The 17,018-nt window shown below is 38.3% G+C and overlaps 4 protein-coding genes across 4 annotated transcripts; all 4 read left to right on the top strand.

The window, feature by feature from the left end:
- The first annotated feature begins 3,063 nt into the window (after nt 1-3,063).
- Nucleotides 3,064-5,189, top strand: LOC113752651 (ribonuclease 1-like). The gene is made up of 3 exons (XM_027296742.1): nt 3,064-3,105; nt 4,534-4,735; nt 4,850-5,189. The coding sequence occupies exons 1-3, from the start codon at nt 3,064-3,066 to the stop codon at nt 5,065-5,067; spliced, it is 462 nt and encodes a 153-aa protein (XP_027152543.1). The 3' UTR covers nt 5,068-5,189.
- A 1,079-nt stretch (nt 5,190-6,268) lies between these two features.
- LOC113753938 (extracellular ribonuclease LE-like) lies at nt 6,269-7,772 on the top strand. The gene is made up of 4 exons (XM_027298216.1): nt 6,269-6,541; nt 6,649-6,801; nt 7,060-7,261; nt 7,373-7,772. The coding sequence occupies exons 1-4, from the start codon at nt 6,440-6,442 to the stop codon at nt 7,594-7,596; spliced, it is 681 nt and encodes a 226-aa protein (XP_027154017.1). The 5' UTR covers nt 6,269-6,439; the 3' UTR covers nt 7,597-7,772.
- A 2,160-nt stretch (nt 7,773-9,932) lies between these two features.
- Nucleotides 9,933-11,048, top strand: LOC113754292 (extracellular ribonuclease LE-like). Its single transcript, XM_027298671.1, has 4 exons — nt 9,933-10,040; nt 10,131-10,286; nt 10,508-10,706; nt 10,825-11,048. Exons 1-4 carry the CDS (start codon nt 9,933-9,935, stop codon nt 11,046-11,048), a joined length of 687 nt encoding a protein of 228 aa, XP_027154472.1.
- A 1,172-nt stretch (nt 11,049-12,220) lies between these two features.
- On the top strand, nt 12,221-14,586 carry LOC113751599 (intracellular ribonuclease LX-like). The gene is made up of 4 exons (XM_027295655.1): nt 12,221-12,450; nt 12,577-12,732; nt 13,586-13,778; nt 14,102-14,586. Exons 1-4 carry the CDS (start codon nt 12,346-12,348, stop codon nt 14,341-14,343), a joined length of 696 nt encoding a protein of 231 aa, XP_027151456.1. The 5' UTR covers nt 12,221-12,345; the 3' UTR covers nt 14,344-14,586.
- Nucleotides 14,587-17,018: the final 2,432 nt, after the last annotated feature.

Below are 17,018 nucleotides of genomic sequence, written 5' to 3'. Positions count from 1 at the left end.
TTCATTAAAATTTAAACCATTTGGCTTACGGTTGACTTGAAAATTATTTATTAAAAGCTTCCTCCATCCTCCTCCCTCTTCAGCGTTCAAAATTCACAACACCATTGGCTACAATCAAACGACGACGTTGCATGGCAGCTTATGTTGCTTCTTTAGCATCGAAATTAAGCCATTTTCTTAACCAAATTCCACCACAGACAGCCCAAGAAACGACGGCGTCGCTCAAGCTCACCCTCTTTATCTTTTAACCAGATGCAATTCTCTGAGAGAGCTCAAACAAATTAAAGCTTATTCCATCAAAACCCATCTCCAAAATGATATTTTTTTTCATAAAAAAGCTCATTAATTTCTGTACTTTAAGTCCTTTCCTTGCTTCAATGCACCATGCCCAACTCTTGTTTGATCAGATTCCAGGCCCGGATATTGTTCTTTTCAACCTCATGGCCCGTGGGGGTTTAGTCCTTTTCGTTCAGATGCTCTGTTCAGGCCAGGTTCTGGATAATTACACCTTCCCTTCTCTAATCAATGCAGTGGCATTGTCTTGCTATGAAGTATGGACTGGAGACTGACATGTATGTTTGTCCTGCCCTTATCAATATGTACAGTGAAAGTAATGAAATTGGTTGGGCCCGTTGTGTTTTTGTTAGTATAGTAGAACCATGTGTTGTGACTTGCAATGCTGATTATCGGTTACGTGAGGAGCTGTAAGCCAAATGAGGCTTTGTCGTCGTTTCGTGAATTGCAGGTTAAAAGAATTAAGCCAGCAGATGTGACGGTTCTTGGTGTTATTTCATCTTGTGCATTGCTGGGAGCACTGAAACTTGGGAAGTGGTTAGACGAATATGTTAAGAAAAATGGATTTGATCGATATGTTAAGGTCAAATACTGCTCTGCTTGATATGTATGCAAAATGTGGGAGTTTGGAGGATGCTGTGTCTGTTTTCAAGGACGTGAGTTTCAAAGATACACAAAGCATGGTCGACGATGATCATGCATATACTATTCATGGTTGTGGTAATGAGGCTATCTCTCTTTGAAGAGATGAGGAGTCATCAAACTCAACCTGATGGGATTTTTTTTTTTTTTCGAAACGATATTAGAACTATATTGATCATCAGCTAAACTTTACATTTGGGGCAAAGGCCCCTCATTTCTTTACAAAAGTGCTCAACAGCACAGAGGATTGAACCATTCCTCATCATGAATAATGCCTAATGCATAGTCTCCAACTTTAATGCTAATATGATTATCAACTTTAGAAATTGCACAAAAAGAGCACATACGAAACAGAGCTTTCAGGCTTAGAATATCATCAACTAGAGTATACAGTTTGATATTGGAAGCTCTTCCGGAACAGATTTGCTGAATGAGTTGCTTGTTGCAGCTCTGTATGATGACTTTCCTCCAGCCTTTGACTACTAACTTACTCATAGCTAGCTTGATAGCCTCAGCTTCGTCCAATTGTGGACAGTTGTAGCTTCTTTCATGCATTGCCCAAGCCGCCACCACCACATTTCCTTTTGACATAGCAGTCACCCCTATTCCCACCTCGTTACTGTTCGGGTTCCTTAGAGCTGCAATCTTCACTTGGACCACCTCTGCATCCTCTACTTCTACTCTTTGAAACTGGTTTGCAGCTGTTTCTACTGTGCTCAACTGCTCTTTGTCTTTGTACACTTCACAAAACTCTATCCACTCCTCTTGAGCTTTCTGAATTGTTTTCAAGGCATTCCTTTGGTTGTTGTTGAATTCCCACTCATTCCTACTTTTCCATATTTGCCATAAGATATTCACCGTTAGACCCAGATGTTCATCACCAGCCTGTCTAGATCTGGCTCCTGCAATTTCATTCCACCAGTCCTTGAAACAGCCTTGTTTCTCCCTAGCCCCCTCCCATTGCACTGGAGCTATCTGCCATACTTGCTTGGCCTGTCTGCAGTTCAAGAGCGCATGGTCCACAGTTTCCACCCCCTCCCCACAGACTTTACAGATGGGATCTCCTTTTTGCGTTCTACTAAAGATTACTTCATTGACTGGGAGAGCATTGTTTATGCATTTCCACATGAAGGTCTTCAGTTTGTGCTTGATGTTTAATTTCCAAAGGCAAGTCCACATCTGCTTTGATGAACTGTGTCGGCTTGTACCTGCTCCATCATAACCATTCCTTTCCTGGATTTCCTTTTCTTTCATTAGAACCTTGTAGCCCGTGTTCACTGTGTATTGCCCCGTTGGAGAATGTATCCAGAAATTGCTATCTTCCTTTCCTGCTAAGCTGATGGGAATGCTTAAGATCTTTTCTGCATCCCTTCCATTGAACGTTCGGAGCACTACCACTCTATTCCATCTCTTATGAGTGATTAAGTCCTGAACTTTCTGCACTTTGCATTCTGGAGGTTTAGTTGTTGAGGGTCTTCCCTCTTTGTTTCCTACTATCCACTTATCCTCCCAAATATCAGTGCTAAGGCCATTTCCAATTTTCTTCCAGGTGCCTTCCTCCACCTGCTGCGTAGCTCCCCTTAGGCTCTGCCAGATCCAGGAAGCATTCTGAGGACACTTGCTCTTGAAAATGGAACCAGTAGGATAGTATTTGGCTTTCAGGACCTTGGAGGCAAGCAGATTTGGATTAACAAGCATTCTCCATATCTGTTTGCCTAGCAAAGCTCTGTTGAAGTTGACCAAATCTTTGAAACCAAGTCCTCCCTGGTTCTTTGCTTGAGTTATTCTCTTCCATGAGCATAAATGCATCTTATCCTTTCCATCATTGTCTCCCCACCAGTACCTTGCCATCATTGCACTCAGTTCCTTGCATAGTTTCAGAGGCAATTTGAAGCATGACATAGCATATGTAGGCATTGCTTGAGTCACAGCTTTTAATAAGACCTCCTTCCCTGCTTGGCTTAATAACTTCTGCTTCCAGCTTCCCAAATTCTTGTTCATATTGTCTCTGATGAAACCAAAGATTTGGTCCTTCGTTCTTGTTATCACCATTGGAAGACCCAGGTACTTGCCTTGGTTGACCATTTGGATATTTCCCAATCTGCAGCATACTTCTAGTTTTTTGCTATGTTCCATGTTTTTGCTGAAGAAGACAGAAGACTTCTCAAGGTTGATCACCTGTCCCGAGCTCCTTTCATAGGCCTCCAGGATTCTCCTTAGCTCCTCTGCATGCTTGGTGTCTGCCTTACAAAATATTAATGAGTCATCTGCAAGAGCTATCCATCAGTGGGAATGAAACTCAAATCTGGGACTAATATTTTCTTACAAGAGCTATCCATCAGTCAATTTCTGTCACTAACTGTTGTAATGCAACTAAATTCATTGTGGTTTTCTCTTTTCCCCATTTTTCTGTTGCAAATTACAGTTCTGGTTTCATCTCAATGATTGGGATAGATAAGTTTTCACCGGTCCGGTTTCAAGAATCTTAAATCTGATTGGCTTTGTCACAATGAGAGGACTATTGATTTTCGAAGGTGACAAACTTCTATTGGACCACAAATTTATTGTGATCAAACAAATCTGACATATGTATAGCCAAATAAAAGAACAAAGATGGCATGTTTTTTTTACTACCAGCCAAACATATCAACAGATTGAACAGTCATAAACAATAGTACAAAAAATGGAAGTTAGATTGGTCGGTATCCTATATTTCACATGCAAATTTGGAACGAAGGAGACTCGGTGAGAAGTAGATATTTGTGCCAGTCAATTTCACATATATTTGTGCTAGTGATTCTGTAAGAAAACTTCCTATTCTAGAAAATTTCCTTTGTTTTTTCTTTTCTTTTTGGGTGGGGAAGATTTTGTTAATACCCAAGAAAATACAAAATGCAATGGGCAAAGTAGAATAACCATATCAAGCACATAATTGTCTCCTCTAATTTCTAAGAGTTTACAATCCCATCGATTTACCATTTCGATCGTCTTAATTAACTTATTACTTATATATGCTATTCTGAAGATCTTCAACGGTGGATTACTTCTTCCGGCTAAGAACAAATAATTGAATAAAACAAAAAGAATTGATATATTACTCGCATACTCAACGTTGTATCAGTGGTTCATTAGCATGTCTCGAGCCATTTAATTCTTTACATTAGACGTATTTACAACTAATTGAAGGTTGCCCACCAAACAAATGACCAAGTAATCTTGGTTACAAAAAATTGCTAGTCATATTTTCACACGTCTTGCTACGTCGGCTTCTTTTGGATACTCTCATTTCAGCTATAAATAGTCCCTCCAGCAACCAATATAGCAGCACTACTATCTCCACTATCGAGTTGTTGTTGGATAATTTTTTGCATTCCTACAAGCATGCAATTCAGTAGCTTAGTCTTTCTTCACCTTTTGGTGCTGCAATGTCTGTCATATATTTGCCTGGTTCAGAGTCACGATTTCTTCTTCAGTACCACTTGGCTGCTCTACGCTATGAATTAACAGATTCCAAGGAATCAATAATAACTTAAAATGAAGTAGTGTCAACTTTCATCAGGTATAGAACTCCCTAGAGTCATTGTTCTTTGTGTTTAGGTCTCAGATTTAACAACTAAATTGGAGAAGACCTGGCCAACCTTCAAATGTGGGAGGAAAAGTAGCAGTGCCAAATTCTGGTCGCATGAATGGACAAAACATGGTACCTGTTCAGAAGATGTTCTTGATCAGCATGCATACTTTAAAGCAGCTCTCAATATCAAGGACAAAGTAAATCTTCTTGAAATACTTAAGAATGCAGGTAGGCATATATATATTTGCCAGATCATTCAGTATTTGCTGTTGATAAATTGCAGTTAAAAATCATTGGTTAAATTAATAATATTGACAAGGTAGGGTGAACCACCTGCCGCAGGGATTCAACCGGATGGGAAGTTTTACAAGTTAGATGACATTAAAGAAGCCATAAAAGCTGGAACAGGATACAATCCAGTGATTGAATGCAATACTGATGCCTCAGGCAATATCCAGCTTTACCATGTTTATCTTTGTGTGGATGCAGCTGGTTCATACCTCATTGAGTGTCCAGTGACCCTTAAGAGGGATACATCCATAGAGCTTCCTATGCTTTAGGGACCACGACAGAGATTGGGTTAATAATTTTCTGTCCACATCTTGTTCGGGAAGAATAAGTGGGGTTGTAAAACCGCTGTTTTTGACTTATGGTGAAATTGTACTAGTAAAGTTGACTTTATGCATTGTCTGTCAGGCTGTGAAGCTATTTTTCTCCTACAATAAAAGAAGGGAGCGCTTTTTTTTTTTTAATGTATTTCCTGTTTCGTTATTTATCCATTTGCTTGGATTTGCATTTTAGGGGAAGATGTTGAACGTACAGCAATTGAGTGTTGGGTTCAAAATTTAAAGATGCTGGCATATCTTGTTAGCTCATTTATTTACACCTTTGATTCTGCTCTCTTTTCTAATAAACACTGAAAAACAGAAATAGATATTTCTACTGGGATGAGTTCCTTTGATTCAACGACTGCAATTTCAAGTTTTATCGCAATGAAAGCAAATCCAAGCATTGTGGTAGGTACACATGAAATTCAATAAGGGAATGTCGGCTGTATAGTTGCAAGGCCACATTTTCTCGTATGTTCAATTGTCACAGCCTCTTCGTCTCACCTCAAATAAAGTGAAAATCTGGGATTACTATATCTTACAATCGCTTTATTATATCTATCAACGATCTCAATTGCTAACTTTCAAGATTGCATTATGTTAACTGATTATTATATCTATGTCTTTTTTCACTTTGCTGATGAACGTTGCAGTTCAGGTTCATCTCAATGATTGAGCGTTACTGATTGCATTTTTCTGGATTTTTTGTAGAAAAATTACTGTAGCGATTTGATATATGTGAGGTAAAAAGGTGATAGGGAAATGTGTTCACGAATACGTTTTCTAAGGAAAATCGCAATCCAAGCGTGGCCTAAGTTTTAACCGGTCTTGTTTTACAATCTTAATACTGACTGGCTACATCACCAATTATAGATGGAGACTGACAAACTTCTATTGGACCACAAACTTATTATTATCACAATGACATGTGGGCAAACAAAAGAACAAAGATGATATGATCATTTACTACCGGCCATAGAATCTGTTAATTGATCCTGATGGAGAATCAGTAGATTGAACCATCCAAAGATCTCCCACAATAGATTACTCTCTCTGGATTTTTTTTTTTTTTTTTGATAAATTACTCGTCAATTATGTTTCACTTGCATGTCTCGAGCTATTAAACTTTTCATATTAGAGACACATTCAGAACTGATTGAAGTTCACCCACCAAACTTACCACCCCAACTAATCTTGGTTCAAATAAATTATTAATATCATCACACTATTTCATCTTTAAATAGCGACTTCAACAGCCAAGATAGCAGCACTACTATCTCTACCAATTTGTTGGATAACATATTCTTTGCATTCCTTTATAAGCATGCAATTCAGCAGCTTAATCTCTTTTCACCTTTTAGTGCTGCAATGCCTGTGCTATTTATGCCTAGTTCAGAGCCACGATTTTCTCTTCTTTGTCCAAATGGTGGGTCTTCTTGAGTTGAAAATTATCGATGTCCTTCTTCACTTCTAACAATTTGCCTAAGTTCTAAAACAGCAATTTTTTTTTTCTTCTTTGCAATGTCAATTCAGTGGCCTGGAGCATATTGCGACACAAAGAGAACTTGCTGCTATCCAGCCGCAGGAAAGCCCACAGACTTCACCATTCATGGCCTCTGGCCGGTTTTCAACAATGTTACCTTTCCAGAAGACTGCAATCCTAATAGCCACTACAATGAGACCAAGGTACATCTAGAAATATCTCGACCCGATCAATTCTTTGGTTCTGCATGCGCACATATATTATGAATGTATGCAGATAATGCACGAATTGAATGATGATTGAAAAACCTGCCATTGGCTTCTCCTAAGAGGAGTATGTACAAGAAGCTGGCTTTTGGTCACATGTAGTTGTGTCTGCAAAGAAACTGATTCACTAACAACTCTATGGAGTCTGCAAGCCTTTTTCTGATGAGGGTGTGAATCATATTCTTGCGTATTCAGATCTCAGATTTAATCAGCGAAATGCAAAAGACTTGGCCGAATTTCAATTGTGGAAAGAAAAGTACCACGACCAAGTTTTGGACGCATGAATGGACAAAACATGGAACCTGTGCATTGCCTGTACTTGACCAGCATGGTTACTTTGCAGCAGCTCTTAGTATCAAGGACAAAGTCAATATCCTTCAAATACTAAAGAATGCAGGTATTCAGTTTAGCTAGTTGTATAGTTTGCTGTCAAACTTTTGCAGTTAAAATTTACCATTGTGTGTGTGTGTGTTTTTTGACAAGCTAGAGGTATAATCTTCTGCTGCAGGGATTCAACCAGATGGGAAGCTTTACAAGTTAGATGACATTAAAGAAGCTATAAAAGCAGGAACAGGTTACATTCCAGTAATTGAATGCAATACTAATGCCTCAGGCAATATCCAGCTCTACCAGGTTTATCTTTGTGTGGATGCTGCTGGTTCAGATCTCATTGAGTGTCCGGTGACTCTTAAGAGAGCATGCAATACCTCCATAGAATTTCCTATCATTTAGGGACCCTAATGGAGATTAGATTAATAATCTTTTTTTGCTTTCCACCTCTTGGTGGGGAATATCATGTCTAATAATTGGAGTAGAATAAGTGGGGTTCTAAACACGCATTTGCTGACTCATGATGAACTTGTACTCTTACTACAAATCAAGCTCAGTGAATGCATTATTGTCATGCAGTGACAGCTATTTTTGTCTTATAACAAAAGACATGTCCACTTTCATGTGCTCCCTGTTTCCTCAATAATCCCTTGATTCACTAACCAAATCTCGAGTTATTTGGGACTAGCGCTTTCTAGGCAAAAGACGTTGAATATGCAGTAGCTCAGTGTCCTTTGAAGATCAATTAGCCCAATTGTTTATAGTGGTACTATATCTGATTCTCCTTTCTTTGGGAATAATGAAATACTAGTGGACTCTGGATTCCGTATTGGAGGAATGCAAAACCTGAGCTCTACATGTGACTCACGTTATAGTGTGCTCAATCCAAGTCCTGGTGATAACTAGTTCATCTATCAGAAAATTGAGGCCAATCAAAAGCTAGGGGATTCTGGATTTATTCAAATCCAATGGATTACTATAAATATATATTGTGGCAATGACTCAGGTTTCCAGCTATAAAACAACTCGAATTTTAGCCAGAGTATTAAAGCCCAGGAGGCAAGATACTCGTATAAAGAGTTTCAAATTTCTTCATCATGTAGTGTGATTCCAGTAGGTAGCTGGACATCACCCTCAGAAAGTGTGCGAGGTCGGAGGTTTGATTCTTGGGAAATTGTAAAATAAAGGAAAATAGCATCCAAGTCTTCAGCAAGAACTATTGTCCTAATAATTACTAAGATACCGAAAGTGCGTTTTAATATAGTACTTCAGTTAAACAAGGCACAGCACTGAAAGTAAAATTTATCATCGCTTACATGATGGAGTGCAATGAGAGCATGATAAAATAAGCCACCTGCTTAATGATTCAATGTCTAATGACTGAGCACCAAATTGTCATATGAAACATGGCAAAGGTTTGTGAATGCAGTGACTGAAATGGATTAAGTAATAACTAGAGATCAGACTTGGCGATCTGAATCATAGGTAATGTTTTTAAGTATCATAACCCAAAAGAAATTGACAGTTCCTTCCATCATATAAATCTTCCAAAGATGTTCAGCTTCAGCAATTTGCAGATAACTTCGATATTCTACAAGCATGGAAGTCAGACCCATATTTTTTTTTTTTGTGTGATTTATATTGCCAAACTGCAATGCACGCTACTAGAATGTGTTGCACGGGATTTCGATTTCTTCTACCTTGTTCAACAGGCAAGTAACTTGAGTTATCATCTTCATTCTAAAATCTTAATTACAAACTAGAAGTTTACGAAGCTGCTTCATTCACCCTTGCTTTTTTCTTAGACCTCTCTGACTTCTCTAAAGCTTCTCCCTGCTCCTGGTTCAGTGGCCAGGATCTTTCTGTGATACGAATAGAAGTTGCAGTTTTCCACGTACAGGAACAACATTTTAGACATCACAAAACGAAACAACCAAAGCGGAAACAAGTCAATCTTCTCCATCATTTTCACACATGAACCTTGTACCCTCTTGTACGACAAGGACTATGAACCTTGTACCCTCTTGTACGACAAGGACTAAGCTATGCATTTGAATTTCATCAGGGTCATTGCCACTGGCCGGAAGTTGAACTAATGGAATACACTACAGGGGAAAGCTTCTATGCTTTTCTAAAACGGCTTCGTTGAATACCGCATCCCCCTTTTTAGGAATCAGTGATCAAAGTAAGTAGTAAACAAACATGTTGAGCAAGCAATCTCAATGGGAATGGAGACCTCCTCCTAATATCGGTCAAACGTACATAAATTAAAATAGAATGAACTCCTAGTCTCTGGACCGGTTATCCTCTGGAAACATGATGGACGCTGGTTTTACAGGCCAGACTTGGCGCTAGTCCTGCTTTGAAGTCAGCTCCACACAACTTCTCGTGCTTCTTGGCATGTTCCAACTTGTCTAAAAATTGTACAGCAACTCGTTCCACAAGCAATCTCAATCAGAGGGGAGACCTCTTCCTAGCATCAGTCAAACGACATCAATCAAAATAGATAGACCAAACTCCTTTGGTTATTCGTGCAATAGATAAGGAATATCCGCATATAATCGGAAGAACTTTCCAGTTCTTCTGTCTGAATGAGAAAGACACGAAGCAAACTGCCAAGCAGAAACATATCAGTCAATAGCCTCATTTCACACATAAAGCTTGTATTCTTTTGCTGGCTATAAATGGGACCACCATAATTGGAAAACTTTAACAATACAGATAGTAAATCAGTAGAAATGGAAGTGCAACTCAATATTTCAGTCCTAACCAAGCTCTTCCTTGTACAGTTTCTCTTAGCTTTCTGCGTTGCACAAGATTTTGATTTCTTTTATTTTGTTCAGCAGGTGAGGCTTATATCATGTGCCAATATATGAATCACACTGGACTTCAATAATTTGGCTAAAAGCACGCTAATTCTATACATTTTTATGCAGTGGCCAGGATCATATTGCGATACAGATCAAGGTTGTTGCTATCCCTCGAATGGGAAACCAGCATCAGACTTTGGGATTCATGGTCTCTGGCCGACGAATAATGATGGCTCTTACCCATCAAATTGTGACTCCAGCAACCCTTTCGATATATCCAAGGTAATCAAATTGAAAGCTAGAAAAAAGTTCACTTAATTATGAGGAAATTAAGCAACAAAAACTCCCCGATTTTAAGCCTAATTAAGGAGTGGGGATACGCTATTATTGATTCTACTACTCTATTGACAATCCTCAGGTCATATCGATACGCTTGCTTGGCACAATTACTCGAGTCTTGATTGTCTCTAATGTTGGTTCGTGGGATTAAATTAATGTTACAGATATCAGATCTTGTGAGCAGAATGGAACAGGATTGGCCATCACTTGCCTGCCCAAGCAGCGGTGGCACCACATTTTGGTCACACGAGTGGGACAAACATGGAACATGTTCCGAATCCATCCTAGACCAACATGGCTACTTCAAATCAGCACTTGATCTCAAAGATAATCTTGATCTCCTCCAAATTCTTCAAAGCGCAGGTACCGCTCCTCTAGACTAATCAAAACATTGGACTCTCATACTTAACGTTGCCTTTCAAACAAGCTCTGACATACACATACATTGATTGATTGTGAAATGAATATGTACATTTTGCAGGAATCCAGGCAGACGGGGGATCTTACAGCTTGAGTAGCATTAAAAATGCAATCAAGAGCGCAGTTGGTTCCACCCCACGGATTGAATGCAACACCGATGGATCTGGGAACAGTCAGCTGTACCAAATCTACATCTGTGTCGATGCTTCTGCTTCAAACATAATTGAGTGTCCTGTCATGCAAACTGGGAAGTGCTCCTCCGGTGTCCAGTTCCCATCGTTCTAACAACCGCGAAATGTCACCAGGCTGAGGAGCTAACCTTAAAATGTTTGGCTTTTTATTGTTAATAATTTCATGGTTCTTCTATTGAAACTCATGGGGATCCTAACGCATCGCTGAAATTTGTACTAGAAAATATTCATCAATCTAATCGAAGGACATAATATTAATGTCTAATTCAATGAATTTGTATAAAGATTGGGTAGCGACATCAATATTTTATGCGATTGGGGTGAAGTGGCAGATCAGATACGTCACACGAAAAAGATTACAAAGCGCATTACATAAACATTTCAGGCTAGAATTTTTACCTTATCCCTATTCTGCCATTTCAACTGTTGTGGTTAGGTTTAATCTGAAGGAGCTCCATTGAACCCAACAACTCCTATCTACCAAAAGAGAACAGACTTTCATACCACAACTATTATTGTAACAAAATTGATTTCTTTAATTGTCAATAGGGCTTTAGTATACCACTTGTTCATTCTTCGTATCAATAGGTTAATTTTTCGTTCTAAAACGTGTACTCTCATTTTAAATTTTCAGTCAAGGAAACTCAAAGCTGTTAACCAGAGACGTTGTGTCCTCTCGTCTCCATACTGCAAATGGACACCAATTCTACAAATGGCTGATTCATCACTGGCTGGCCATTCTTATCCTACAAATTAAGTTATTCTGATGAGACATTAACACAGAAAAAAAAATGAGATTACCTAAAGGGCTGCTTATCTTGTGGGATTTTTTTTTTTTTTGTTGTTTACGGGACCTCAACCTCAATATAAAATACAGTGGTAATTACTAACGAAATCAATCCTTGGATATTGCAGCTTAGGACCACCACCAGCAGAAAGTCAAAAACGCCATGCCAATCTCCGCCATGAAACTCTTTCTACATTTCATAATTACATATGAAGCCAAAGGTTTAGCATCTTAATTAATTATCATGTTTATTAATGCAAAGAAAGGCTACTAATCACTAGAGCCCTGAATTGTATATGTATACGTAAACAAGTCCGTATATACTCACCTCTAAATGTCCATAAGCACGTGATACTATCAGAATGGAATGGACTTTCGCTAGCCACGTAAGCAATGTCCACGTCAGTAAGTTAGGTACGTTGGCGTATATTATTTATTCCGCAATCCGCATATTCCTTTCAAGGCTGTGCAATCCTTGCCTATAAATATATGCTGCTATGTATCTAGCCAATAGCAGAGTCTTGCATTGTTCAATCCCCAAGTAGTCTAGTCTTCGAAGAAATCAAGTTCAGCTAAGTTGTAGTAACTTGCAAGGCAAACGAGGATGAAACTGAAAAGTGCAGCATTTCTCAGCCTTTTGGTTTTGCAATGTTTAGCAGTTTTAACTGTTGCCCAGAACGATTTTGATTTCTTCTACCTCGTTCAACAGGTGAACCATAGCCATATTTGTAATCTGTCTCTTCCTCCAATTGCCAAATTCTCTTATTTTTTTAGTTGATCTTGTACAACGTATACTATCTTTAATAGGTTCCATGTGTGAATTTCTTGGATGCAGTGGCCTGCTTCATACTGCGACACAGAGCGTAGTTGCTGCTATCCAACCACTGGGAAGCCTGCCGAAGATTTCAGCATTCATGGGCTGTGGCCAAACCGCAATGATGGCTCGTGGCCATCAAACTGCGATGAGGGAAGTTCTTTTCATGAATCTGAGGTAATATTTCCAAGATCTGAAGGATTTAAGTTCCAATATAGGATATGCGGATGCCTCTCACACCCCCAGTACATAGTTGAATACTTGAATAGTGAATTTGGATAGAAAATAGATAACCGATATCATGCCATTGGACAAAGTTGATTGCATTTAGTTGAAAAAAACAAAAGAAGGAAAGAAAAGAAAGAGTTGTGATCAAGATGAGGTGAGCTGGCAGTGGCAGGCGGGACACACAGTAATTTTTTGTATGTATGTGCTGTTGGGGGCCGGGTTAAAGAAGTACCCATAAATGGATTTTTTTCGCCTTCCATTCGTTATCAATCGAGCATTCAAGAAACAATTGATTGATAAACTACTCAAGTAACTGGTTATTAATATTTCTTCGGCAAGTGACTGAGAATTTAAGTCTTTGCTGGCTTGTCGTGACTCCGATAGCTTTATACATTGTTGCTCTCAGTTTTACGTCAAGTCCCCAATCTATTCCTAAAACTTGTAAGTTGAAAATGAGCGACTTGCGACTTGCGAGTGGGAAACTTCACCTACTGTTTATATATATATAGACACACACTCACACTTCAAGCCAATGTCTTGGTGAATTGAGAACCTTGTTGTACAATTTGGTAGCTAGTCTTAGTTTCTTGGAATAAGCTTTAAGAGGGCTCTCTCTTTTTCAATGCAACTCCGAAAATACCAGAAAATTCCTGACGGCATGGTAAGAATAAGTCAATCTAAAGTATAAGCAGATCAACAAATGCTAAATCAATTAAAGTTCAATGATTGTTAAGAGAACGAGCATGTTGTTTCTGGATAATTAATGAATTTGTGACGAACCAAATATGAAATATGTACATAGGTGTCGGATCTAGTGAAGAGAATGCAGCAAGAATGGCCATCCCTCGCCTGCCCAAGCAGCGACGGAGTCAGGTTCTGGAGTCACGAATGGGAGAAACATGGAACCTGTTCTCTCCTCAACCAGCACCAGTACTTCCAAACAGCTCTGGACCTCAAAGACAAGTCAAATCTTCTCCAAGTCCTCAAGGATGCAGGTATCCCATTCATACATCATCATCATCACAGTGTCAGCAGATTAAATTTATTGTTGAATTTAATATAAACCCCAACTTCACAAATATTGATTAGAACTGGTCAACTCGTTGAATTTCTGTGGATATATATATATATATATATAGGTAGCTGCAATGCTACTTGGTTTAAAGATGCTTTCTGATCAATAAAAGTATTCAATAATTTTTCTAAACAAAAAAAAAAAAAAAAAAAGAATAACTCGTTGAATTTCTCAACCAAACCGGGCTACTGCCCACTTCAATTTTTTTTTTTTTTCATTTTCTGGTGTGCATGTATATTGTAGGAATTCGTCCAGGAAAGTTTTACAGCTTAGAGAAGATAAAAGAGGCAATCCAAGAAGGTGTTGGGTACACTCCTTTCATCGAGTGCAACGTTGATCAAGGCGGCAATCGTCAGCTCTACCAAGTTTACTTGTGCGTGGACTCTTCTGCATCTGATTTCATTGAGTGCCCGACATTCCCACATGGAAGATGCGGTTCCGAGATTGAATTTCCCTCGTTTTCCTCCTTACATGATGAAGCTTGATAGGCCACGGAAACCATCTCTGATCATCAATTGTACCACATTTTCATTTGACTACCTATTTCCGTCCCTTTTCAATTTACCTTTTTCTGCTTCTCACTAATAAAATAAAATTATTGCCCACCCATAATGTATCACCAAGTGATAGTTATATCAAGCTTCTAATTTGGGACTTTAGAAATTTTTTTCCCTTCTTTTTGATGTTTAGCTTGCCGCTACAGATGAATGATAAATGGTTTCTATATATATGTTTTACTATTCAATATATTGAAAATCGTCCAACAAAAATGGAAGAAGAGTTTCAAAGGAATTCAATAAAATCGCAAATTTTAACATAATGCGTCAATTCGTGCACGACTTTGTTTGCCTGCTTTGGGACCTAATGTACATCAAATCGATCTTAGAACCCATTTCACCATCTATCATTTTTGGTCCTCACATTAATGATACGTGGTTGGTGAAGAATTTTGTCTCCCGTCGTGGATATATCATTGTGGACAAATCATGCGTGTATCTTTAATCTCTTCCCGGACTTTCTTGTCCGCATATAAATCCTTGTTTGCAAGCAAAAGGAAGTGACAATAGGCAAGGAAGTTAGGCCGGTTTAGGGCCTTAAGGGGGCGCATGCAATTTCATGAGAATACGTAAAGAACATTTACAATTTCTATTTCCAGGTTTCATCTTCTGACACTTTCTACATTTTGCCATCTATAATTCTATCCCAGGTAAATGTTTGCTGAAATATCTCACATGCCCAGAAGATTTGCAAAGTAACCAACTAAGGCTGTGTAACAAACCATGAATCATTGCTCCAAATTGCTACTTCGGTCGTCTAAACAAGTTATATTATCCCATTTGCAACACGTCATTTCTTTTTCCATTTTTTCCTGGGTCGAAGTTTTAACAACATGTCTGTATCTAGAGTGCCAAAATATAGAGGAACATGTCTAGCTAGGTCAAAGTTTTAACGACATGGTACGTACTTCAGACGATTTAACTGAAAATATTAAAAGCACTCTCGAGAGTGTCTATGTTAAAATGTCGACCACTGGTGTTTGGAGCATTGAAATCGGAAAGGGTATAAATGCATTGAAGTTATGAAATGCTGGGGTCAAATTGCAAGACAAATAGACAATCATCGTGAAAGCTCAACTCATGCTGTGGAGCATGAATATTTTTCATCCCCGCGGGCCCTTAGAAAAGATATTGGACCTGCAGGCTGCTCTCTTGAGTCTGTCTAGAAAAAATATGGACGTGGTTGCTGGGCTTAAACATATACTTGTGCATAGTTATGAGTATTCACGGGCTTAAAAGTTATGGGAGCTAATATCATTGAACATCTCTAATATTGGAAATTTGACTTCTTAAAATTAAAGATGATGAAATTTTTTTCTCCCAAAGAATTAAGGATAAGTAATTTTAAGGATGACAAAAGAGAGGAGAAGGAAACCAAAAAATTGGCGGTTTCGTGAGAACTTAACGCTGAGTAGGGGTGAGATCTAATCGAACGGCTTGCTTCGAACTCACGAGCAACGTGTTCAACTGCTTGGCTCGAGTTTGGTGTTCACCGAATTCGAGTCAAATTCGAGTTGCTCGATTGAGTTTTCGGGTCAAATTCAAGTACTGTTATGAAAGACTCAAAAGTTCGACAAGTTCTATTGAGTTTTCTATTTAATATTTAATTATTATTTTTCAAATTATAATTTAAGGTTGTTTGTTACAATAATTAATTACTATTTTAAGTTTATTTGTTACAACAATTACAATAATTAAATGTTTTATTATTATATTATTATTTTTCCAAAATTTTCGAGCACTAATGGGTCAAGCTCCGATTCATAGGGCATTCTATCGAGTCAAGCTTGAACTCACTTTAGAATATTTGTATAAGTTGAAGCTCAACCTTGAGTATGTCAACCAAGCATCTTGTTCGAACTCGAGTGTACATATACTTGATCTTGACTCAATTCGATATCCCCTCTCAATGTCAAGTATGAAAGCGGTTTGCAATGTGAAAACATTCACTTCTTGTTACTTACTAGTGCCAGTCGATGAAAAAATGAAAATGACAAACCAACCAAGAAATCTTTTTGAAAAAAAATGTGCAAGGTCTAATTCTCGTGTATAACTTGTTTCATTTATGGAAGGAATTAAAATTCCAATTAACAATCTCTATGGACAACCTGTAAAAGTCAAACTTGACAACTCACCACAGGTATCATACGAGCAACATAATTAAAAATCCCAATTGATTAGGTTCATCAAGTGGTGGAAGTATGAAATTCGATCACCTCAAACGTATGTACAGGCTGCCCAAATTCAACTTGCCATTGGTATTGTGGTGTGAACATCTTGAAAATTTGTGTCTGAAAGCTTAATAGCACTGGTTTCTAAATTCCAAGGCCAATATAATTTGAGATCACTACTAGGAATCTTACAGCCCAAATGTCAACATTGTATTGGTAGGGAAATCAATAGAGTGGATGTTCTATAATTGAAGAAAGTTTTTTTTTGCGTTACATTGAGATAAAAAAAAAAAAAGTGATTGTGGCAAAACAATAATAATGTAATTCATGGGATTTAAAAATTCTGCGGTTCAGACAAAAAAAACATTGAATCTTCCCTGCATTTTGACATTTATTATCAAGATTTGTTTTCTGATATCACAACCCCAGATC

Source organism: Coffea eugenioides, chromosome 11, assembly GCF_003713205.1.
Source record: "Coffea eugenioides isolate CCC68of chromosome 11, Ceug_1.0, whole genome shotgun sequence".
NCBI lineage: Eukaryota > Viridiplantae > Streptophyta > Magnoliopsida > Gentianales > Rubiaceae > Coffea > Coffea eugenioides.
This window is presented reverse-complemented; position numbering and strand designations above follow the sequence as displayed.